The sequence below is a fragment of the Suricata suricatta genome, chromosome 13, assembly GCF_006229205.1.
Source record: "Suricata suricatta isolate VVHF042 chromosome 13, meerkat_22Aug2017_6uvM2_HiC, whole genome shotgun sequence".
NCBI lineage: Eukaryota > Metazoa > Chordata > Mammalia > Carnivora > Herpestidae > Suricata > Suricata suricatta.
Window position 1 is genome coordinate 13,468,235 of NC_043712.1, and position 23,689 is coordinate 13,491,923.

The 23,689-nt window shown below is 40.7% G+C and overlaps 2 protein-coding genes across 2 annotated transcripts in view; one reads left to right on the forward strand and one right to left on the reverse strand.

The window, feature by feature from the left end:
- The window catches only part of LOC115276043 (protein CutA homolog), a 21,221-nt gene extending 17,372 nt beyond the window's left edge, over positions 1-3,849 (reverse strand). Inside the window, exon 1 of the mRNA XM_029919798.1 lies at positions 1,434-3,849. Within this exon, the coding sequence (XP_029775658.1) occupies positions 1,434-1,436 (3 nt within the window). The 5' untranslated portion in view covers positions 1,437-3,849. The remainder of the gene's footprint in view (positions 1-1,433) is intronic.
- Positions 3,738-22,666, forward strand: PSMD5 (proteasome 26S subunit, non-ATPase 5). The gene is made up of 10 exons (XM_029919796.1): positions 3,738-4,222; positions 9,628-9,772; positions 10,738-10,851; positions 11,283-11,411; positions 13,381-13,490; positions 15,747-15,889; positions 16,655-16,846; positions 19,310-19,419; positions 20,032-20,172; positions 21,847-22,666. The coding sequence occupies exons 1-10, from the start codon at positions 4,050-4,052 to the stop codon at positions 22,102-22,104; spliced, it is 1,515 nt and encodes a 504-aa protein (XP_029775656.1). The 5' UTR covers positions 3,738-4,049; the 3' UTR covers positions 22,105-22,666.
- Positions 22,667-23,689: the final 1,023 nt, after the last annotated feature.

A 23,689-nucleotide genomic window follows, 5' to 3' on the forward strand; every position in this document is an offset into this window, starting at 1 on the left:
GATAGTTTTCTGAGGAACCTCCACACTGTTTTCCAGAGTGGCTGCACCAGTTTACATTGCCACCAACAGTGTAAGAGGGTGCCCATCTCTCCACACCCTCTCCAACATCTATAGTCTCTTGCTTTGTTCATTTTAGCCACTCTGACTGGCGTGAGGTGGTATCTCAGTGTGGTTTTGTAAATCCAGCTTTTTAAATGTGAAAATATTTTAATTTTTAAATGATATTTCTGGGGCAAGGAAGGGACTGACTACACAAGTAATCTTACAGTTAAAAGAACTGTTCTGTATCTTGACTGTGGTAGTGGTTACACAGTGTTAAAAAAAATATTCAACATGCAGCTCCTGGGTGGCTCAGTCTGTTAAGCTACCGACTTCAGCTCAGGTCAAGATCTCATGGTTCATGGGTTTGAGCCCTGTGTTGGGCTCTGTGCTGATAGCTCAGAGCCTGAAGCCTATTTCTGATTCTGTGTCTCCCTCACTCTCTGACCCTCCCCCACTCACACTCTGTGTGTGTCTCTCTCTCAAAAATAAAATGTTAAAAAAATAAAAAAAATTCAACAACTACACACACTTAAATTGGTGAATTCTATTGTATGTAAACAGTACCTTAAACAAAGAGCCAGGGAAATGGTGGAAACGAATTCAAAATTGTTTTACACTGGGTAGACCAAACAAAATACATCTGTTCCAAATACAGATCACAAGCTGCCAGTTCACAGCCTTTGTGGTTAGTTATCTGCTTACTATCTGTCTCATTCCTCGGGACCCTAACTTCTTAAAAACCCACACTTCTAGCAGTGTCTGCAAAGTGGCAAGTAAATCAGGTGTAGCCCTAGTCTTATCATTTACATGTTTAGCTGTGACGACTCAGGCAAATTACACAGCCTCTCTGAATTTTGGTGGACTTTTTGGTCCAGGAAGGGTTAATAACTCCTTCACAGGTCTAAAGTGAGGATGAATAAAAAAAATTAATGTAAGTGCATTGTGGAAAAATCTAAGACCATGTCAGCTTTTCAAAAGCAAGTAGTCTCATACTGACTACTATGGTTAACTCAGAAAACTGGGTGGCTCAGTCGGTGAAGTGTCCCACTTTGGCTCAGGTCATGATATCTCATGGTTTGTGGGTTCAAGTCTCACGTCGGGCTCTGTGCTGATAGCTGAGAGCCTAGGGTCTGCTTCAGATTCTGTGTCTCCGTCTCTCTCTCCCCTTCCTCCGCTCATGCTCTCTCAAAAAAAAAAAAGTTAAAAAAAAAAAGAAAGAAAATCTCCACTTGTGTTTGAACAACTTGGTATCTGTGGAAAAACTGGGTTAGAGAAAATAAAGCTGAGCGGTACTAAGAAAACCTTTATCTCCAGAGTCCAGTAAAATAAATCAAGACTGTGATCCTTTTATACCTATTACATTAGTAAGAAATGTAGCCACTGTTACTGACCATTTACCTTAGATCCTGAGATGGCTTCCTGAGATCATGGCCCCAAGTTTAGCACAGGAACCCACACAGTTTATGCCCAATAAATGTTTGTTGAATGACTAAATGATATGGATGTGTGGCTGATGATAAGGATGGTCACAATGAAAGTGCTGTTGGAGCAAGAGGGGAAGAATGGCAAGAGATGAATCATCATTTGGAAGAAACTGCCTCTGGATTCTTTTTCTTCCTTTAACTCAGGCACTTCTACTCTCTCCAAATTCAATTCTAAAGTTAGATCCCAAAAATCCAGTTCTGCATTTATGGCTTTGGCTGATTCTTCAGATATAGTAAGAGTCTCAGTGCCACCGCCTGAAGGTCCAGGACCTTCTTCTGGAGGCTTCTTATCCTCCTTCTCTGTCTCTACCTTCTCCTCTCTATGGGATTCAGATTCAGACGCCCCTTCAGACTCAGATTCTGTATCCATCTGCTTCATCCACACTACTTTATGTCTTCGTTTTCTTTCTTCAACTCCTTTGTGTTATTTTGAAGGCTCTTTTGCTCCTCTTGATAGGTACACAACAATTTATTAAAGTCTTTTTCAAGGCCAAACTTTGATCCAGGAAAAGATCCATTATCAATTGCAGCATCGATGAAGCCTGAGGCCTGGCATAAGAAAGCATTCAGTTTCCTTAGATTCATCTTACCTCTGGTTCCGGGGTCCTGTCTTCTTCCGTATTTATTGCTATACTCTCCCTCAGTTATGGCCAAAGCTTGAAACTTGAGCACCTCATTAATTTCACCCTCTTCAATATTGATGAATTTAAAGTCCATCCACTTTGCAGACTCTATGATTTTTGCAACTTCTTCACTGGCTCTAGGGAAACATGCATAATCATTCACAATATCATCGCAAAGTTTCCACCAGGCTTTATGCAGAACAGCTGGTTTTGTATCATCCATTGTCTCTTTCATCACTACCAAAGCATCAGCAATGTTGTACTGTTGCCATTCCTCTCAAAGTAAGACAAAGGTTGTATTTTTTTTTTCAATACAGTCAGCAAAGTGGTCAAACACATGCTTGGTGTAACACCTCCTGAAGCCTCAAGTATACCCTGATCCAAGGGCTGAAGACAGCTAGTGCCTTCCAAGGGGAGAAACACAATATCAACAATAGGAAGAGCAACCAAGAATGAGTCTGATGATTGGGACCTCTGTCCAAAATTAGCAACACCATGAACTCAGTATTTTCTTTCTATTAAATAACTCCAACCCTGATGAATAAAATACTTAGGAAACCAATCCAAAAAGAGGGCAGCAGTTAATAATACTTTCGGATGTGATCTCCAGAACACAGGAAGGTGGTTTTTATCTTTTTGACCAATGGGATTCAGGTCTTTATAAAGCAGCAATCGTTTATCATTTAGTCACTGGCGGCGTTAGCACAAAAAATGAGAGAAATCCTGACCTTAGCTTCCTCTTTTTGTCTTTCCCTAAAAGTAACTGAAGGCATGCACTTCCAAAACTGACTCATCTCCTCCGTATTGAAGACCTGTTAAAGCACATAGCCTCTAGCTCTGATCAGCCTCTGGAGTTATTTGGCAGCCTCTGGAGTTGTTAGGACAGACGGGATGCCGACTGGGCATTCCGTGGTTCTGCCTCCCCCATCAACCTTGAATTTCACAGACCATAGCGATTTCTAAACTTCTCAAACCATCCCTTGCTCGCCTTGCAGCCTTATCGGGGCTGCCCTTCTCAGGGGTTTCCACCAGCTGCTTGTAAATGCCTTTCGCCTGGCTGCAGATGGCTTTTGGTGGCAGAGGCCGGCCCCCTAAGGTCTCGTCCTCCACCCAAAAGGTTAAGTGCATCTCCATCTTCTCGATGTTTGCGTCCCAGGGAATGCACAGCACCTTGGAGCTGAGAGGCGACACACTCTCCATGCTGGCTGGCTCTGATGGCCTTCGCCTTTCTCTAAATGGTGTGCACGGTCGACTCGATGCCAAACAGGCGCCCCACGTCGGTGTTACTCACGCCTTCTTCCAGCTTCTCGAGAATTTTCATCATGACTTCCAGAGGCATGACCCTCCGCCTCCTCCTGAGTCGTGTCTGGCCAGGGAGCAGGATGCCCATCGCCTCGGCTCCGCCTAGGGTGGTCTCGGCCACCGACCAAGCCGCGGCGGCCTCGACCATCGCCGCCCTTGCCGCAGCCGACAGTCTGCGGCTTTAGGGCCGCCCGCGAGGCCGTTTAACCTTCTGTGGGTCCTCATCGTCACTACTCCGCCTGCCGGGCGCTTGACGCGCCTTCCCTCTAGAAGGAAACTACGCAAGCCGACCGGAAGGTCTGCCCTGCGGGACCCACGGAGTGGCGCCCATGATGACGCCCCGCCGCTACCCCGCCAACTACCCGCAACAGTTGGCCCTGCTCCAGACGGCCCCGGTCTCGCGAGGCTTCACAGCCCCGAGGCGTTCGCGCGGCGCACAGACCTCACGTCGCTATTGGCGCGGCCCGGGGCAGCTCGCGGTGGCGGCCGAAAGCCCGGGAAGCGAAGCTGCGCCCCGCAGATCTCGCGAGGCTCGAAGCGGAGCGCCGGGAGCCACGAGTGCGCCCAGCCGCGGGAGAGCCCCCGCGGGAGGTGCACGATGGCGGCCCAGGCGCTGGCGCTGCTGAGGGAGGTGTCGCGAATGGAAGCGCCCCTGGAAGAGCTGCGCGCGCTTCATTCGGTACTGCAGACCGTGCCGCTCAGCGAGCTCCGCGAGCAAGCGGCGGAAATGCGCCTCGGCCCGCTGTTCTCCCTGCTCAACGAGAACCATCGGTGAGACGACCCCAATGGAGGTCGAGGAGACGAGGGTGGTCGGGAGGAGGGGACGGCTTTCCCCAGTCGCGGTGAGGCTTAAACATCGCTGACACTTTAGCGGGAAGGACCCTGGGCCGGGAGGCCAGACTAGGGGTTCAAGCCCAGCCGGTGAGGCGTGCCCGCCGCGCTGCCTTCATCCTTGAAACGGGAATTGGGGAAAGAAAGCGACGTTGCTCGCCCAGAAAGAGGCGCCGCAGTATACGTGTACGGGTGACGGTCTTCCTCTTAACAGGTCCTGCCTGTCCAGGCAACTTGGCAAGATCTATCAGCATTTTAAATTCGCGTTTTGATCCATAGGCAGTGAACACGGAGGTCGGCTCGCATTCAAAAATGTACTGTATGTATAGAGATAGTCATAACAAGCTGACAACAAAAAACCTAGAAACCATCTAAATATCCATGAAAAGGGGATTGTAAATAAATTATGCTACCTTGCTCCGTAACTCTGTGCCCCTATTAGGAAAACGAAGGTAGATCTGAATATGGGACGTAGGGAAATCTCTAATATATGTTGTTGAATGGAAAAAAAAATTGTAGGCGTTTATGATCCCATTATATGTAATGTTTTTAAGGACACCCTCTCCCCCAGGCTAGTATGGCATTGAGAATATCTGAAAGGTACAGCAGAAACAATATAAAAGTGGGATTTCGGATGGCAACTTTTTTTCATTTTATCCCCATCTGTAGTGTGTGATTAAAAGGCACTTTGTATTTGATTTCTTGATACTGTAAAACAGTTTAACAGTGTTTGCGATCCAGAAATGCCAAAAGTTACCTTTCTACTTGAAAAGGTAATCAATTGCTGGATCAATACTGGATGATTTCAGGGGGCTTTCTTGGCTATAACGTTCTGAGATTCCTCTCATTTTTATACATGTTCCCCTTCATTCAGCCCATTAGTTAGCATTATTCAGTTCTGCCTATGACATCTCTTTTCTGCCCTCTTTAATTTAGGCCTTCATTATTTTCCCTCTTGCTAGGTCTGTTGCATTAGTCTGACTTCTCATTACCTTAAGCTTCCTTTGCCAGCATGCCCCTCCCACGCTGCAACCACAGTCAACTTCTTGGATCATTTGGCTCATATCTTTTCCATGGTTTCCCATTGTCTACAGTACAGAATCATGACTTCTTTTTCTGGCATTTGGGGCCTTACAGTATATTTCCATCCTACTTTTCCAGCCCCGTCTTTCCCCTCCACTTCTCTACACATATTTCATCTGCTTCAGCTACTGTGTGGCACCATTTACTTTCCCTTGAGCATGACTTGGCACTTTTCTAACTATGTTGATGCCAGTCCTTCTAACTGAAATGCCTTCCCTCTGTCCAAATTCTGTCCATTCTTTAAAGCCCAGGTAAAGCGCCATCCCCTCCAAAATGTCTTACTCGGCCACTCCAGTGTCAATTGACTGGTCCTCGGATCTCCTGAGAAATATTATGATTATTTCTGTAAATGATACTTGACAGTGTTGCTTTATGTTATAGTTCTTCATGTGTTTATTTCTAGTTTGAAAGTTTTTTGAAGGCAGGGGCCATACTTTGTTCATCTCTACATCCCTCTTAAGATCCAGCACATAGTATAATATAGGTTAAATAAAAGATTAGATTCATAAATTTTAAAGAGGCCACTTGATATCGTGGATAAAGAAAATTTCAAAAGTCATACCATAGGTCAACACCAGAGATACAGCAGGAACTGAAATGAATGGGAGTTCGACAGTTTTAATGGAAATTTACAGACAAGGTAATGCAGAACATATGGCCTGAAATTTGTGCACTATACAGTTTAACCTATGACTGCTTTAAAAAAAAAAGTTTTACTGAGATATAATTTACATAAAATAAACTGCACATAATGAAATATACAATTTCACAGGTATCAACATATGTATATATCCATGAAAGCATCACCACAATCAGGATGCAAAGATATCTCTGAGCTCCAGACGTTTCTTTGTGCCTTTTTGTAATCCCTTTTCACCTCCACCAGGCAACCACCATCACTATAAATGAGTTTGCCTTTTTTTTTTTTTTTAAGAATTTTATACAAATGGAATCCTACAGTATGTACTCAGGTTTCTTTCACTCATCATTTTAAACTTTATGTGGTGTGGGTGAATACTTCATTGCTTTTTATTGCTGAGTAGTAGTCCCTTGTATGAATGTACCACAATTTGTTTATCAGCCTACCTGCTGGTAAACATTTGAGTTGTCTTCAGTTTGATTATATTACAAATTACACAGCTATGAACATTTGTGACAAGTCTTTACATAGACAAATTCTTTTCTCTTTGAGTTAATACCTCGGAGTGAAATGGGTGGCTCATATGATAGGTGTCTAACTTTTTAAGAAGCTGCCTACTTTCTTTTTTTTTATTAAGAATTTAGCTTTTATTCAAAATTAAATAAGCAAAAGCAAAAGTTTAAGAAACTTTTACAAAGTACTTACATAAAAGAAAGTTAATAGGGACAGTCACAAGTTTGCAACAAATAATTACAAAAGTATCTAGGGCAGCATGAATATAAACCATGTCACAGCATGGTGATCTAAGTGTGATATGAATAAGGCATAACTAACATTTGCACCAAGACCAGAATTAAAAAATAAAATGTACTTTAAAAGCTTACTTCTACATTAAGCTAAAGCTGCCTACTTTCCAAAATGATTATACTGTTTTACATTCCCATCAGCCCTGTATGAGAGTGGATTATAAGCCTAAATATAAAACCTAAAAAAACTATAAAACTTCTAGAAGAAAACCTAGGAAATAATTTTTGTGACATTGGGTTGATCAAAGATTTCTTTGATGTGACACCAAAAGCATGATCCATGGAAGGAAAAATTGATGAAGTGGACTTCATCAAAATTAAATACTCTGCTGTTCAAAGGTCACAGTTAAGAGGGAAAAGGCAAGTTACAAATAGAAAAAAAATCTTTGCAAGAATATATAACAAGGAAAGAATCCAATTTAAAAAATGGGGAAAGTATTTGAATCAGATAAATGGATGGCAAATAGCACACTAAAAGATACCCAATGTAGTTGGTCACTAGGGAAATGCAAATTAAAATTACAATAACAAAGGCAATTTAAGGATCTTTCTGGCAGATAAATGGATAGACAAAGTGTGGTATATACATACAATAGAGTATTATTCAGCCTTGAAAAGCTGGAACTCCTGACACAGACTACAGCCTGGAGGAAACTTGAAGGCATCGTGTAGGTGGAATAAGCCAGACACAGAAGTGACTCCACTTAGATGAGGCACCTAGGGTGGTCACACTCAGTGAGATGGAAATAGAATGGTGGTTGCTAGGGCCTCAGCGAAGGGGAGAAAGGGAAGTTTGTGTTTAGTAGATACAGAGTTTCCATTGGGAAGATGAGAAAGGTGTGGAGATAATAGTGATGGTTGCGCAACAACATGAATGAACCTTAGTGCACAGAACTATACATTAAAAAATGGATACGGGCGCCTAGGTGGCTCAGTCAGTTGGCGTCCAACTTTGGCTCAGGTCATGATCTCATGGCTCGTGTGTTGGAGCCCTGCGTCAGACTCTGCGCTGGCAGCTCGGAGCCTGCTTTGGATTCTGCGTCTCCCTCTCTCTTTATGCCCCTCCCCACTTGTGCTCTCTCTCTCTCCCAAAAATAATTACATAAACATTTTTATTTTATTTATTTATTTTTAATGTTTTTTTTATTTTTAATATAGAGAGAGACAGGCATGAGAGGGGGAGGGGCAGAGAGAGAAGGAGACACAGAACTGGAAGCAGGCTCCAGGCTCTGAGCCTGACGAGGGGCTCGAACCCACGAACGTGAGATCTGACCTGAGCCGAAGCCGGAGGCTTAACCGACTGAGCCACCCAGGCGCCCCACATAAACATTTTTAAAAAATGGTTAAAATGGTAAATTTCATGGTATAGATAGTCACAGTTTTTAAAAAAGGAAAAGAAATGCATATCCATTAACAGTCATTCCCCATTCCTCCTCTCTGCCCCTCCCCCAGCCCTGGCCACCAGGAATTCACTTTCTGTCTTTACGGATTTGTCTGTTCCGGACATTGATATAAATGGAATCATCATCAAAAGGAAGCCTTTTTTGTCTGGCTTCTTTCACTTAGCATAATATTTCCATACTTTATCCATGTTGTGTAATATTCCACTGTATGGATAAAACTGGATTGTATTTATCTACTCATTAACTGATAGACATTTGGGGTCTTTCCTTTGCTATGAACGTTCACATTCAAATTTTTGTGTGGACATATGGTTTCAATTATCTTGAGTACAAACAGTCTTAATTATTCCCTTAGGTGCAGTTATACGAAGTGCAATCCCTAGGTTAAAAGAGATTTGTTCATTTTTAAGGCTTTTGTTCCACATTACTTAATTGACTTCTAGAAAGATTTTATTATTTAATTGTATACTCCTATTAACTGTACCTGAGTGGCTGTTTACTTGTACTGCCCATTAAGGGAAAAGGAAGTTATTATTGAAACACCTTGTGTATCTACAACTAGTAGTCGCCAAACTCTGATTAATGTACCTCTTTGATTGCTCTTGAATCGTTCCCCACTTCTCCATGCCCCTTGTTACTGCCCTGTTTCACTTCTTCATCACCTGCCTTCTAACTGAAAAATTCTTTCTCCAACTGATGTAGAGTGATTTCCTCAAGCCAGATATCATCTTGTTACTTCTCGGCTCAAAACCACTTCATGGCTTGCCATTACCTTGTGCAAAAAGTCTGAATTCTGTAGCATGACAAGAAATGGCCTATGAGAATCTGGCTTCTGTGCATCTTATTTCATTTCTTGCCTTTCATCCTTCCCCGTTTGCCTTCTCCCTACTCTTCCTTTCATATCCCAGTCACATGGAGCTTCTTGTACTTCCTTGAATATATAACACTGTCTCTGTCCTCTGTACCCTTTATGTGTCCCTCTTCCTGGACCATCTTTGTCCTCCTAGATAATTCCCGCTTTTTTTTTTTTTTTAATTAAGCTCAGGTATTACCCCCACCCCCGGGGGGGCCTCCCTGAACCCTGTGTTCTTTTTTGAGCTCCCACAGCTTCCAGCCCTAACCTATCACATTTGTCAACCTGGGATTACAGTTGCCTTTCTGTTTTTCTATATTTTCCATTAGACTCTGCTCATTGAGGCTAGAGAATATATATTATCCTTCTTTGTAGCCCAAGCGCAGGCATGGCACATAATAGATACTTAGTAAATCTTTAATAAATTAGTAGAAGCCAGTGTTTTCAAAGGGAAGTCTGTGTGTAAGTGATCCTCACTCAGCCTGTCTTCAGATATCAATAGGTTGTTACTTCCTACCTTGCAGGACACAAACTAATGAGATCTATACTGTCTCCTTTAGGGAACAGACTACTTTGTGTGTATCCATTCTGGAGAGATTGCTCCAGGCTATGGAGCCAGTTCACGTGGCCCGGAACCTCAGGGTTGACCTGCAGAGGGGACTGACTCACCCCAATGATTCTGTAAAAATCCTCACTCTGTCCCAGGTATGAATTTTACTAGCACTTAATAAGGGTGCTGACATTTATTGACCACCTGCTCTGGACCAGGCTCTATGTTGGGTGCCAAAGACAGAAAGATGAAGAAAATATGATCTCTCTCTTTCCCTAGAAAGTGTCTATTCTAGTGTGCATGGCTAACTATAACCAGGGGAATAAGCTAAAGTAAGAAGTTCCACCAAGTATTGTGTGAAATAGTCATTCATCAAATACTGACTGATCCTTTTACATGCCAGGGATTGTTCTGTATACTGGTAAAGCTACCAAGATACGTAAAGCCTGTTTCTTCCCTTCACAGAGCTCCTAGTCTAGAGAAGGAATAGCCAAGCTGGGCCTTATTTTAGTGGCATGAAAAAGTACTGTTGTAAAGGTCACTTAAACCAAGAAATTGAGGCAGTAACTCTTGTCACCCTGGTGACCAGAATACCCTACTATTTGGGTAAAGAGCTGCTGTTCAAGATGCTCTTGTTGAGATGTTTGGGCCCAAGCGGTTAGTTATCCAGTAGGTTTTCAAGTACTGTTTTTCCTTTTCTCCTCTACAAGTGTTATTTCAACAAAAATGCGAAAAGTGTTGATTTACTCTTTGACCATTTATGTGCCAGACACTATAGTACATGCTTTTCCTATTTAGTCTCATTTAAGCTTCATAACCATCCTGCAATTAAAGAGTATTGTGTTCTTATTTTACAGATAAGAAATTAGGTTCAAAGAAGTTAATTTGCTAATTGATGTAACTAGCATTTGTATTGTTTCCTCTCACTAAAATGTCTCAACTCTTTATCTACCATTTATTTTTTTCTTTATTTTCAGTGATGTGACTATACCCATAAGTGTGTTCAGCTTTAATGAATTCGGGTCATTTGGAATTTTTAATGGCTAGTCATATAGCTGTAATCTGTAACCCCTAAAATAACTGCACACTAAGGGAGTTTCTGATTGCTTTTTTATTTCAGGTTGGAAGAATTGTTGAAAATTCTGAGGCTGTTACTGAGATTCTAAATAATGCTGAATTACTAAAACAAATTGTTTATTGTATTGGTGGAGACAATCTGTCTGTAGCTAAAGCGGTGAGTCACCTAGAACCATCAGCTTAAACGTGCACAGTATCCTGAAAAACAAAGGCCTTCTGGATTGAGAGGTGAAAGTTTAGTACAAATGATTTGTATAGTTATTTTCACAACCTCATATAGATGGTATCAGATACATAAAAGGTGTTGAATAAATACCAGTAAACCCTTTCTTTTTTCTAGAATAAGCATATCTAAATTATTCATCACAGAGCTTATATTAGGTTGCTTGATAAGAAAAAAATGTACCTGATCTGTTTTCTATAGGGAATAATGTGGGTCTTTTTCAGTTTTAAATAATGGTAGCTAAAACATACCAAATGCTCATTGTGCAAGACGCATTCCATACACCAATTTCACATCAATATCATGAAGTAGATATTAATATTCTGCATTTTTATGACTTAAGAGACATTTTCTTTCCTTATAAGGCCATTAAATCCCTGTCAAGAATATCATTAACCCAAGCTGGACTGGAGGCTTTGTTTGAAAGCAATCTGCTGGATGATTTGAAAAGTGTAATGAAAACAAATGATATTGTTCGGTACAGAGTCTATGAGGTAAGACTGAAAGCATACTTTCTGATGGCTGCAGTTCGGGATGCCGTAGAGCTTACGTTGGAAGGCAAGATGGCTTGGTTGCCGTGCATTTATGGAGGATGTAGTCTGTGTTAGGCTGTATATTTGATGCTGGAGATGTGGGGGTAAGCTCCCAGCCTAGTGTGTGAGATAGTCATGTACAAAGTAATTACAGTACACTGTATAAACTACTATAATAGATAACATTAAAACTGGACTTTGAAATTGTTATAGTAGGTAGATGAAGGATGGCTCTTACTTGCACCCACTTCATACGTAGTATCATACTAAATCCCCACATACATTGTCTTCAACTTTTACGGTAAACGGAGTACGTCACTACCACTAGCCTCACTACCGATGGAACAGCTGACCCGTACCACACCGTTAATAGGCTGCATTCTCAAAACGGAACTCTTGACAGTCTAATTCCCCGTTCAGAACACTTTCTTACTTTGCATGTCTTAACACCATCCTAACCTGCTTTCCCTTCTGCCTCTCAAGCTGTTTCTTCTCAGTCTCCTGGCTCATTATCCTCTATTGAACTTTTAATTGTTGAAGTTCACAAAAGTGAATTCCCAAACTGTATATTCATTTCCAGGCAATTTTATTCATCTTATGATTTCAGTTCCCATCTAAATGAGATGTCTCCGTAAAGCAACCCAGACCTCTCTCTTTTTTTTTTTAAGTTTATTTATTTATTTTGAGAGAGAGCGTGCACGCGCACATAGCTGGGGCAGGGCCAGATTACATAGTGGTACAACCACTATGGAAAACTACTTGGCAGTACCTGCTAAAGCTGAACAGATATATGTACCTAAGAGCTAGCAATTCCTTTCCCAGGTATTTCCCCATCAGAAAGGCATATATATGTTGACCAACAGCCATGTACAACATTGTTCAAAGCAACACTATTCCAAATAGTCCTAAATATATGTTTATTTACAAATCTGAGACAGGGAGAGAGTGAGAATCCCAAGCAGGCTCCACACTCAGCACAGAGCCCAACGCAGGGCTTGAACCCACAAACCGCAAGATCATAACTTGAGCCCAAACCAAAAGTCAGATGCTCAACTGGCTGAGCCACCCAGGTGCCCACCCCTAGACCTCTCTTCTTAGCTCAGACCCTCATGTTCAACTGCTGACTCACTGTTCCCCCTTTGGACCTATGTATTCTAGGCCCCTCACACTCATGCTCAAACCAAACTCCTAAGCTTCTTTACCCAGCCCATTCTCCAATAAAAAAAAAAACAGCAGCAACAAATTGGCCCTGTATCACAGTCAGCATGGTTGGGTATTAGAACTTGAGCTTATTCCCTGTGAGACCCTAGTCTCCCTGCCACATATCCATTAAGTCATCATATCGTGCCTGTTTTACTTACACCCATGCACTTGTCTTCCTTCATAGGACCACAACCACCCCAGTCTAGGCTACCATTATCTCTCACCTGGACTACTATTGTATTTGCATCTGAATTGGTCTCATCCATTTTTGACACCACTGGTCTATTTTCAGATGCAGTCAGGATGATCTGTTAAAAATTCAAATCTGCTTCTGTCATTCCTCTGCCTAAAATCCTTCAGTGCCCTATATCTCTCAGTAAGCGCTCAGGACATACTTGTGGAATGAGTAAGTAATTGACTGACTGACAGAATATATGACTGAATGAATGATTTTTAGCAGTCTTATCACTGACTCAGGCTTTTGTATCCTGATTTATGGATTGATGATTTAAGAGAAAAAAGAAAAAAGCACAGATACAACCAGACATAATGGAATATTTCTGTGCCACAATAATTTCTTACAGGTTCAGTGACATTCTTCTACTTGTGGAGACAAATAATAGATTTTTTTAAAAATTCAGTTATATAAAGTACCTAGTCCTGTAATTTAAAATGATAGGTTTGGGGCTGTTTTGACCTTTCTGCTTTTTCTGTTTTTTTCTTTCAGTTAATTGTGGAGATTTCTTCTGTGTCACCAGAATCTTTAAACTACTGTACCACCAGTGGATTGGTAACCCAGCTCCTCAGAGAGCTGACGGGGGAGGATGTGCTGGTCAGGCATGTTGACAGAGAGAGTTCTTAAAACAAAAGTCTTCTTTGGGAGGTCCGGGAAACAGCTTTGGGACTTGGAGCTATCTTCTCTATTGGAGTCTGAGCCTAGGTTGCAATCTCTTAACCACTAACGAAGGGGCCTTTGGAAATTGTTCAGGTTATGTCGTGAGAATATACTGAAAGGTAGCAGAGCCGCCCAGAAGAATTCATCTACTTTAGATTAACGGTATTACCTGTCCTTGGGCATGTGTGCTTTTGCAACCACATTAGATAATTGCCATTTTGTATTACCTAACATGTTATCCTACACATTTTTGGTTTTGTTAAATAATAGCACTGTGGCACGATGGAACAAACATGGGCTTTTGAAAGTGAGCAAGACTTGGGCTTGCACACATTCCTGCGACTTATTAGCTGTTTGACTTTGGACAAGTTATCATAACCTCTCCACATCTCCATTTCCTCATCTCTCAAATGGAACAATAAGATATCTTAAGATATGAGGATTGAGGCACCTGGGTGGCTCCATTGGCTAAGCATCCGACTTGAGCTCAGGTCATGCTCTCGCGGTTGATTAGTTTGAGCCCTACATCAGGCTCTGTGCTGACAGCTCAGAGTCCAGAGCTTGCTTCAGATTCTGTGTCTCCCTTTCTCTCTGCCACGCCCCGACTTGCACTCTGTGTGTGTCTCTCAGGAATAAATAAAAACATTAAAAAAAAAAGATATGAGGATTAAATGAATCAACCATAGAGGCTAATACATTGGGTGACACAAGTCCTCAAAGAAATGTTAATTCTAGGCTTTTCACTCCCAGCCCCCTATTCCCTAAGTCCCGTTTAATATCTGCCAATGTTACCTGTTGATATTCCACAGTTTACTAATACATCCTCACTTTTGAACACTTGGTTTGCTTCAAGTATTTTGCTGTTACATTAGCACTATAGTTAATCATCTTTGTGCACACAGGTTTTTGTTTTCCTTATGTGGTTTTTTTTAATGCTTAATTATTTTTGAGAGTGACAGAGCACAAGCAGGAAAGGAGAGAGAGAGAGAGAGAGAGAGAGACAGAATCTGAAGCAGGCTCCAGGTTCCCAGCCATCAGCATAGAGCCTGATGCAGGGCTGGAACCCACGAGATCATGACCAGGGTCAAAACCTGGGTGGCTTAACTGACTGAGCCACCTAGGGGCCTCTCCTTACACGATTTTCTGATTGTTATGTTTTTTTAATATGATTGAATTAGTTGAACTCATAAGCATAAGTCACCAGTTACACTGTTTCAAAGCATTTGAGTTACATTGTTTCAAAGCACTCCTAATCAGGAAATTAATTTAAAAAAACTTTTTAGCCTTATATCAAATTTTGTAACATAGAAAAAACCCCTGCAAATAATCTGTTAAAATACTTTAGGTCAACTAAAAATACTTTTTAAAATTATTTGCAGAAATTTGATCATGGCTAGATAATTAGATAATACCAAGAATTTTTATCAATTTTTAAAATACATGGAAATGGCATTGTAATTGTGTGAGGAATTGTTCATATATTTTTTAATGTTTTTTATTTTTTATTTTTGAGAGACAGAGAGAGACAGCATGAACAGGGGAGAGTCAGAGAGAGGGGGAGACACAGAATATGAGGCAGGTTCCAGGCTCTGAGCTAGCTGTCAGCACAGAGCCCAATGTGGAGCTCGAACCTATGAACTGTGAGATCATGACCTGAGCTGAAGCTGGACGCTTAACCAACTGAACCACCAAGGCGCCCCTGTTCATATTTTTAAAGATGTGTACTGAAGTATGCCGGGATAAATGGCAAGATGACTAGAATTTGCTTTAAAATAATTCAGCAAAAATGGAGGAAAAAAGATTTAAAACAAAATTTTGTCAGAACTCTTACATAAGGCAAAATCTTGATAGCTGTGCAATCAGGATTATGAGTACATGGGGGCTTACCCTACTGATTTCTTTACTTTTCTATATGTGTGATGTTTCAAAATAAAAATTTAAAAAAATCTTTTAAGAAGTAGTCTATCATAGCAAAAACAGTAATGGGTATCAAGTCAAAAGATCAAAATTTAAATCTAAACTCTCCCCTGTAATAACAATGTGATTCTGGATGAATCACTGCAGTTTTCTCATTCTTGTGTCCTCACCAGAAAAGTAGCCAGGATTACTGACTTTTTAAATTAAAAGAATCAAGTAATATAACCTATGAAAGCAATTTGTAAACTATGTTAATGATATGCAAATTTTTGGCATTTTAGAGCCACCTGTATAGAAATGGTGACATCACTGGCATATACTCAACACGGACGGCAGTACCTTTCTCAAGAAGGAGTAATTGATCAGATTTCTAATATAATTGTTGGAGCAGATTCAGACCCTTTCTCTAGCTTCTATTTGCCAGGTAAGAAATACTGACTTAATATGAAATATTGAAAATAATGGTGCATGTTTTATGTCTGAGTTATCTCTGACAGGAGAGGCCAGAGATGATTTTCTGTGGAGCAGATCGCTTCATATTTGTTTTTTTAATGATTATTTATATTTTGAGAGAGAAAGGGAAAGACCGTGTGTGAGCGGCGGAGGGACAGAGCGAAACAGAGACCGAATCTGAAGCAGGCTCCAGGCTCTGAGCTGTCAGCACAGAGCCCGATGCAGGGCTCTAACCCCCAAGCTGTGAGATGCTGACCGGAACTGAAGTCCGACGGCTAGCTGACTGAGCCACCTAGGTGCCCCTAGAGCAGATCCCTTTAGATGATGCACATAGCCTCTTCCTGAGGTGGAATATGTTGCCCTGGGAGCCATGGATTGTTGATTCTGATTTTCTGGAAATACCATGCTGTTTAGAGTTAGGATAGTTTCCTTTGAACCTTAGTCAAAAGCAACATAAATAAAAATGCTAACAATGGGATGACTGTTAACATATATTTCTGTAGGGCACGTGGGTGGCTCAGGCAGTTAAATGTCCTACACTTGATCTTGGCTCAGGTAACGATCTCATGGTTAGTGAGACTGAGCCCTGTGTTAGGCTCTGAGCAGACAACACAGAGCCTGCTTGGGATTCTCTCTTTCCCTCTCTCTCTGCTCCTCCCCCACTGCAGCCACTCGTGCACTCTTTCAAAATAAATAACATTTTTAAAAAAACATATATTTTTGGAAATATCTTTAGGATTTGTGAAGTTTTTTGGAAACCTGGCTATCATGGATAGTCCTCAACAGATCTGTGAGCGTTATCCTGTCTTTGTGGAAAAAGTCTTTGAAATGACAGAAAGTCAGGACCCCACCATGATTGGCGTAGCAGTGGACACAGTTGGAATTCTGGGATCCAATGTTGAAGGAAAACAAGTTTTACAGAAAACAGGTTGGTATGACTTACTTTGGCCTTCTTTAGGGATATCTCTGTTTTGGGCAAGAATTTAATATATAAGCTCATTTCCTGATACATTAACTACGTTGTAGAAACTACTCTTAAGATGACAGCCTTTTTACTGTAACCTTGAACTCATCCCTAGAAAGTCTCACAATTATTACTGAATTTTTATTTTTATTTTTTTTTACTGGGCTAGACCAACTACTATGTCCTTTCTACACCTTCTTTGATAGTGTCCAAGGTCCAGAGACCATGGACTAGAGTCCAGAGACCTGGATTCATGTTCCACTCTCAACACTGACTTAGCTTTTGAACATCATACCCTCACTTCATTACTCCAGGTCTTATTTTCCTCCTTCATAAAAAGGATAAACAACTGCCTCTTGGAATTATGAATATTTAATGAAAACACCCATTTGTTTTATATTTGTAATGTCCAGGAAGAAAAGAAACAAAAATTTGTTTCCAATTTTATGTTAAGAATGATACTTATAAGGCACATCTGTGAGTAACTTATTTATTTTTTTTTATTTTTTAATCTTTATGGAATCTTTATTTAAATATAGTTTATTGTCAAGTTAGCTAACATACAGTGTGTACAGTGCGTTCTTGGCTTTGGGAGTAGATTCCCATCACTCATTGCCTACATACATCTGTGAGTAATTTAAAGAACTGTGAATTCTATACAGAAGCTAATATGGGCACAGTTAAAACCCTTACAGAGTATATGTTGAAAATTAATGTGCTGCTGTCTATCATAGTTGGTGCCCTTATTAATATACTTTTGTAAGTGCTTTTATATATGACATGTAAATCTTATACAGTCCTGTAAAGAACTTATTATGCATTCTCATTTTACAGATAAGGTAGCTAAAGCTCAGAGAAGTTAAAATTGTTTTAGAGCTTACAGACTGTGGATTTGCTACCCAAATCTAAGTCCTTTAATTCCAAAACTTCTCTACTTTGACTTTTTTTATATGTTGTATTGCATATGAATGTGTTTTTGGCCTGTTACTTGATCTTTGACTACATGTTTTTTGTTTTTTAATTTTTAATTTATTTTGAGAGAGAGAGCACAGGAGGGGCAGAGATAGAGAATTCCAAGCAGGCTCCACACCACCAGCACAGAGCCCACTGTGGGGCTTGAACTCACAAACTGTGAGATCATGACCTGAGCTGAAGTCACTTACCCGTCTGAGCCGCCCAAGTGCGCCATCTGACTATATGTTGAATTTTGTGTTGGTTTAGATTGGTAGATGTCATAGTATATGAAAGCATACTTAAAAAATTTTTTTTATGCTTTTTTAATTTATTTTTTAGAGACAGAGAGAGACATCACAAGCAGGGGAGGGTCAGAGAAAAAGGGAGACACAGAATCCGAAGCAGGCTCCAGGCTCTGAGCTAGCTGACAGCACAGAGCCCAATGCGGGGCTTGAACCACTGAACCGGGAGATCATGACCTGAGCCAAAATCAGACACTTACCTGACTGAGCCACCCAGGCACCCCGAAAGCATACTTTTAAAAAGTCTCATTGTTCACTTCACACTCATTAGGATGCTATAATGACAGAAAAATGACAAAAATAAAAAGTGTTGACAAGGATGTAGAGAAATTGGGACCCTGGTACATATTTGGTGGGAATGTAAAATGGTACAGCTGCTGTGGAAAACATTATGGTGGTTCCTCAAAAAATTCTACATAGCATTACCATATGGTCCAGCAAACTCATTTCTAGATATACATGCAAAAGGATTGAAAGAAGGGACTCAAAAGATATTTGTACAGCTGTATTCGTAACATTATTCACCATAGCTAAAAAGAGTAGAAACAATCCAAATGTTCATTGATCAACAAGATGTGGCATATCATACAATGAAATATCCAACCTTTAAAGGGAAATTAAATTCTCGGGGCATCTGGGTAGCTTAGTCTGTCATGATCTTGCCCCACATGAGGCTCTGTGCTGACGGCTCAGAGCCTAGCGCCTCCTTAGGATTCTGTGTCTCCCTCTCCCTCTCTGCCCTATCCCCCTGCCATCTTTCTCACAAATAAATAAACACGAAAAAAAAAATACTAAAAAAAAAAGGAAATTCTCATCCATGTTGTAACATGTAGAGACCTTGAAGACCTGCTAAGTGCAATAAGCCAGACTCAAAAAGACAAATATTATATGAATCTACTTATATGAGGTACTTAGAGTAGTCGAATATACAAAAACAGAAAGTGAAATACTAGTTATCAGGAGATGGACGTAGGCAACATGGAGAGTTACTGCTTAATGAGTAGAGTTTCAGTTTGAAATGAAAAAGTTCTGCAGATGGATAGTGATGATGTTTGCACAACAATATGATCATACTTAATGCCACAGACCTATATACTTAAAAACAATTAAGATGATAAGTTTTATATTATGTGTATTTTAACACAGTAAAAAATATTTGTTTCTTTCAAAGGAACTCGCTTTGAACGCTTGCTCATGAAAATAGGATATCAAGCAAAGAATGCCTCAACAGAGCTCAAAGTTAGGTGTTTGGATGCAATTTCATCTATATTTTATATACCAGTAAGTACATTGGGAAATTAATGAAGGACAGTAGGACATGTGTGGGACAATAAGTCTATATAAGTCAACATAATACTAGTTAACTTAATATAAATATTATTCAACTTTTAGTAAAAGAAGATAATCCTCACTATGTTGCTAGTGACATTTTCTAAGGTAAAGTGGAGTCATCCAGTATTAGAACTGGAGAGAGCTGGGTGCCTGGGTGCCTCATTCGATTAAGCGTTTGATTTTGGGTCAGGTCATGATCTCACAGATGGTAGGTTTGAGCCCTGCACTGGGCCCTGTGCTGACAGCTCAGAGCCTAGAGCCTGCTTCAGATCCTGTGTCTCCCTCTCTCTCTCTGCCCCTCCCCTGCTCATGGTTGGTCTCTCTCTCTCTCAAAAATGAATAAACATTAAAAAAAATTTTTTTTAAACAACTGGAGAGAGGACCCTAGAGATTGCCTAATCAACCCCATCAGAAAACAAAACAGAATCGAGGAAGTTTGAGCTGGGTTTGGAAATGAGTGCTGCAGACTTAGAGACACCTAGCAGACGAATGACAGAGTGCCCTCAGAACCCAGCTTTCCTGACTTCCAAAGGCTTGAGATTTTCCCTTTCTGTCCTGTAGCCTGAGCAACAGACTGATGACCTCCTGAGGATGACAGAATCCTGGTTTTCTTCTTTATCTCGGGATCCGCTGGAGCTCTTCCGTAGCATCAGTAATCAGCCCTTCCCTGAGCTGCACTGTGCTGCCTTAAAAGTGTTCACGGTAGGCACCCTCGTCTTGTCACTGGGCCTGCTGGGACTAGGCTGGTTCAACACACGAGTACTTGCGGTGAGCCGGTGCCTCTGTCTTACCCTGGGGACAGGCAAGTGTGTAGTGCGGTTTCTGCCCTCTGCTATTAGTGTAAACTAACGAGGGAGACAGACGTGTAAACAGATGGTTTCAGCTCAGGGTCTTAGGTGTTGTGGCAGAAGTTTCAACAGGATTCTACAGGATCGCAGAATTAATTCCAGATTCCTGACTTGCCATCAAACTAGCCTTCTGTTGACCCAGCCCTAGTCTTCTTCCTGAGCCTTATTTCCCGCCATTCCCCTTCTGGCACCTAATGCTCTAATGATACCAAACTGCTTGCTTCGTATCTCTGGACCTTTATGTGCCCTCTGCATTCAATGCTCTTCCCCAACTGTGCTTGGTGACCTCTCACTCATTCCTGAAGGACTAGCTCAGTGTCTCTTCAGCGAGCTTTGCCCAAACCCACAGGGTTCAAGTAAGCAGTGTCAGCTCCCGTGAAAGTTGTTTATTCATTATTTTAAAATTTAGAAGGGGCACCTGGGCGGCTCAGTCAGTTAAGCGTCTGACTTCAGCTCAGGTCATGATCTCATAGTTTGTGGGCTCAAGCCCCGCGTCGGGCTCTGTGCTGACAGCTCAGAGCCTGGAGCCTGCTTCAGATTCTGTGTCTCCCTCTCTCTCTGCCCCTCCCTAACTCTCGCTCTGTTTCTGTCTCAATAATAAATAAACTAAAAAAAATTTTTTAATAAATAAAATTTGGAAAAGATCACGAAGTGGAAAATTTTTTAAATCACTTAAAGCCAGACATGTTTTATATATTTCCTTTTAATACTAGTGTTAGTGTTCATTTTACTTATCTTTTTTTGGTGAAATATTTCAGATACCAGTTAATACTTTCCTACCTCTGTCAGTCTCCTTCCCCTTCCTTCCTCTCACTGTAATCACTGTCCTGAATTCGGGGTTTACAATCCTATACATGATTTTATACTTTTACTACATATATGTGTATCCTTAAACAAATTACAGTATTTTGCATATTCTTAAATTTTGTAAATGGTATCATGTTGTTTATATCCCTCTGCAATTTGCTTCTTTTCTTCCACATTCTGTTTGTAGGGGTTGTCTATGTCAAAAGTGGCAATTAGAAAGTCATTGTTTCATTGTACAGCGACAGTAAATCATTCTCTTGTCTATGAAGAGTTCAGTGGTTCTCTATAACAAATGGTCCTATAATGAACATTCTCAAAATGTCGTCTTGTGCACAAGTGTGCAAGTTTCTTCAGGATGGTCTTCTCCGGCGTTTGTTTTTATGTTTCTACTGTTGTGATGATGCCAGGAATATAATTTAGATCTACTTTTTTCATGTCATGGATTTATTTATTCTTTATAGAAATTACTCTTAATGTTTATTTAATTTTTTCTTGCTAGATACCAAAATTTACTCACCCACCCACCATTAAATATTTATAACTTTCACACCATGATAACCATCTTTATGTACAAAGCTTTTTAATATTTGGATTATTTTCTTAAGTTAGATTTTCAGGAGGGAATTTTCTTTGGTAAAATGTACCATTTTTCAGGTTCATGTTGCCACATATCACGTATTAAGGCTCAGAGGAGTTGTGTTCTTTCTACCTTCCATTTTAGGCCATCGCAAATCAACCCTGGGCCCAGAAACTTATGTTTAATAGTCCAGGGTTTGTGGAATATGTGATGGACCGATCTGTGGAGCATGACAAAGCTTCAAAGGATGCCAAATATGAACTGGTTAAAGCACTTGCCAATTCTAAGACAGTTGCAGAAATCTTCGGGAACCCAAATTATTTGAGGCTCAGAACTTACCTGAGTGAAGGTCCGTACTATGTGAAACCTATTTCCACAACAGCCGTGGAAGGAGCTGAATGATTTCTTCCAGAGGGTAGAGCAGTTTTTGACCAAAAAAACTTCTAAGGCATTTGACTTCACCGATGTTTTACAAAGCAGAGTCTTCCCTTCCCCCAGAATTATCATGGAGTGTCTAATGTAACTTTATCATCTACATTTGTGATGTTTCTACCTTGAAATACAGTGTGGAACCAGGAAAGCAGGCGAACTTGATCATAATTGCACCAGGTGTTTTTCAGGTTTCTTTGTCTGCCTTCGTCTTTCCAAGAAGATGGAAGTTTTGTTCTCTCAGAAAATTTTCATGGACTTACCCACTGTCTTATTTAAAATTGTGCTTCAAATAGAATGGAACCAACTTGTTTCTGAATTTTTCTTCACCACCTTTTTTTGGTGGTGGTGGGGAGTCCTATTCCCCCTTCTGATTCCATTTGCAAAGTCTTGGATATACAGATTCTTTGAAAAACAATATAGAATTTTGAAAGTATGCTCTCCATACTAAGAATAAATGCTTTTAATAAGGTGTCTCTGGATTGTTTTGTTACTGTTATTCCTTCGTGGACAATAAATAAATCTTGTAAAAACAGTTCTAGTGTTCTTTGATTTGTTGTTTTTGTTGTTGTTGTTGTTGATCATTGAATTTTACTGGAGGAGTAATGTTAAGGGAGGAGGAGTGGTAACATTCCTAAAATAGAAAGATTCCCCAAACTCTTGTCTTACTTATTGGTGGGCCATTATTGTTGAGGGTTTTGCTTTTAATTTCTCAGATCCATCAAGTCAGTTACTGAATTGATCAGAGAGAGAAATACTGACTCCTAATAACCAGAGTCAGATGGCAGCTACTATATATAAACCAGGATGCCATCTCATTGATTAACAAAGGATGCACTTTCTTTTCATTGACCAAAAAAATGTGCCCACCTCTTTCCAGTGCACTGCTTTCTAATCAGAAGAGAACCCTGTGCACCAGTCCTCAGTCACAGGCCTCTGCGTGAGTGTGACCGTTTGGAATCCAGAGATCAGCTTCCTGTAAGCCACGGTGATGTTGATAAACCATCCCTGCTCTGTAACAAAATGGTCCCCAGATTAGTCATCTCACATTGATCAAACTGTGAGGAAGTTCCACCGCCTCTGCGATCCCTCTGTGGGTCTTTCTCTTTGTTTCCATACGAATTCTTTCTCTACAGCCAATACCACTAATTAGGCTACAGCAAAGCCTTTCCTGGCCTGAGAAACAGTCTGTCTCTTTAAGGTGACTTTGTTTAATCTCATTCATGATGTTGGTTTTATTCATTTGACATCAGAGTTCAGAGAGTTGCCCTCTCCTATGTGTGGCCTACACACACATTCTGTGACTTCTAAGATTAAATAAAATTTGAAAATTATTATTTTATGTCACATTTAGTAAATAAACACTATTGACTGCTTATTATGTGCATGGCATTGGGAAAAAGTGGTAGACATTGTCCCAAGTGCTAAGTCCATCTCGTTCATGTTTTTACATCTGTATTTCACAGACGAGGAAGCGCGGGGTTAGAGAAGTTAAGTAGCTTATCTCCAAATCACACAGGTAGCAAGTGACTAATAGAGGAGGAAAATAGAAACACAT

Excerpts from the sequence above, each read along its gene's own strand:
- PSMD5 (XM_029919796.1), top strand. The coding sequence starts at position 4,050 with ATGGCGGCCCAGGCGCTGGCGCTGCTGAGGGAGGTGTCGCGAATGGAA. Across the intron at positions 4,223-9,627 it reads CTGCTCAACGAGAACCATCG|GGAACAGACTACTTTGTGTG; the intron begins GTGAGACGACCC and ends TGTCTCCTTTAG. Across the intron at positions 11,412-13,380 it reads TTCGGTACAGAGTCTATGAG|TTAATTGTGGAGATTTCTTC; the intron begins GTAAGACTGAAA and ends TTTTTCTTTCAG.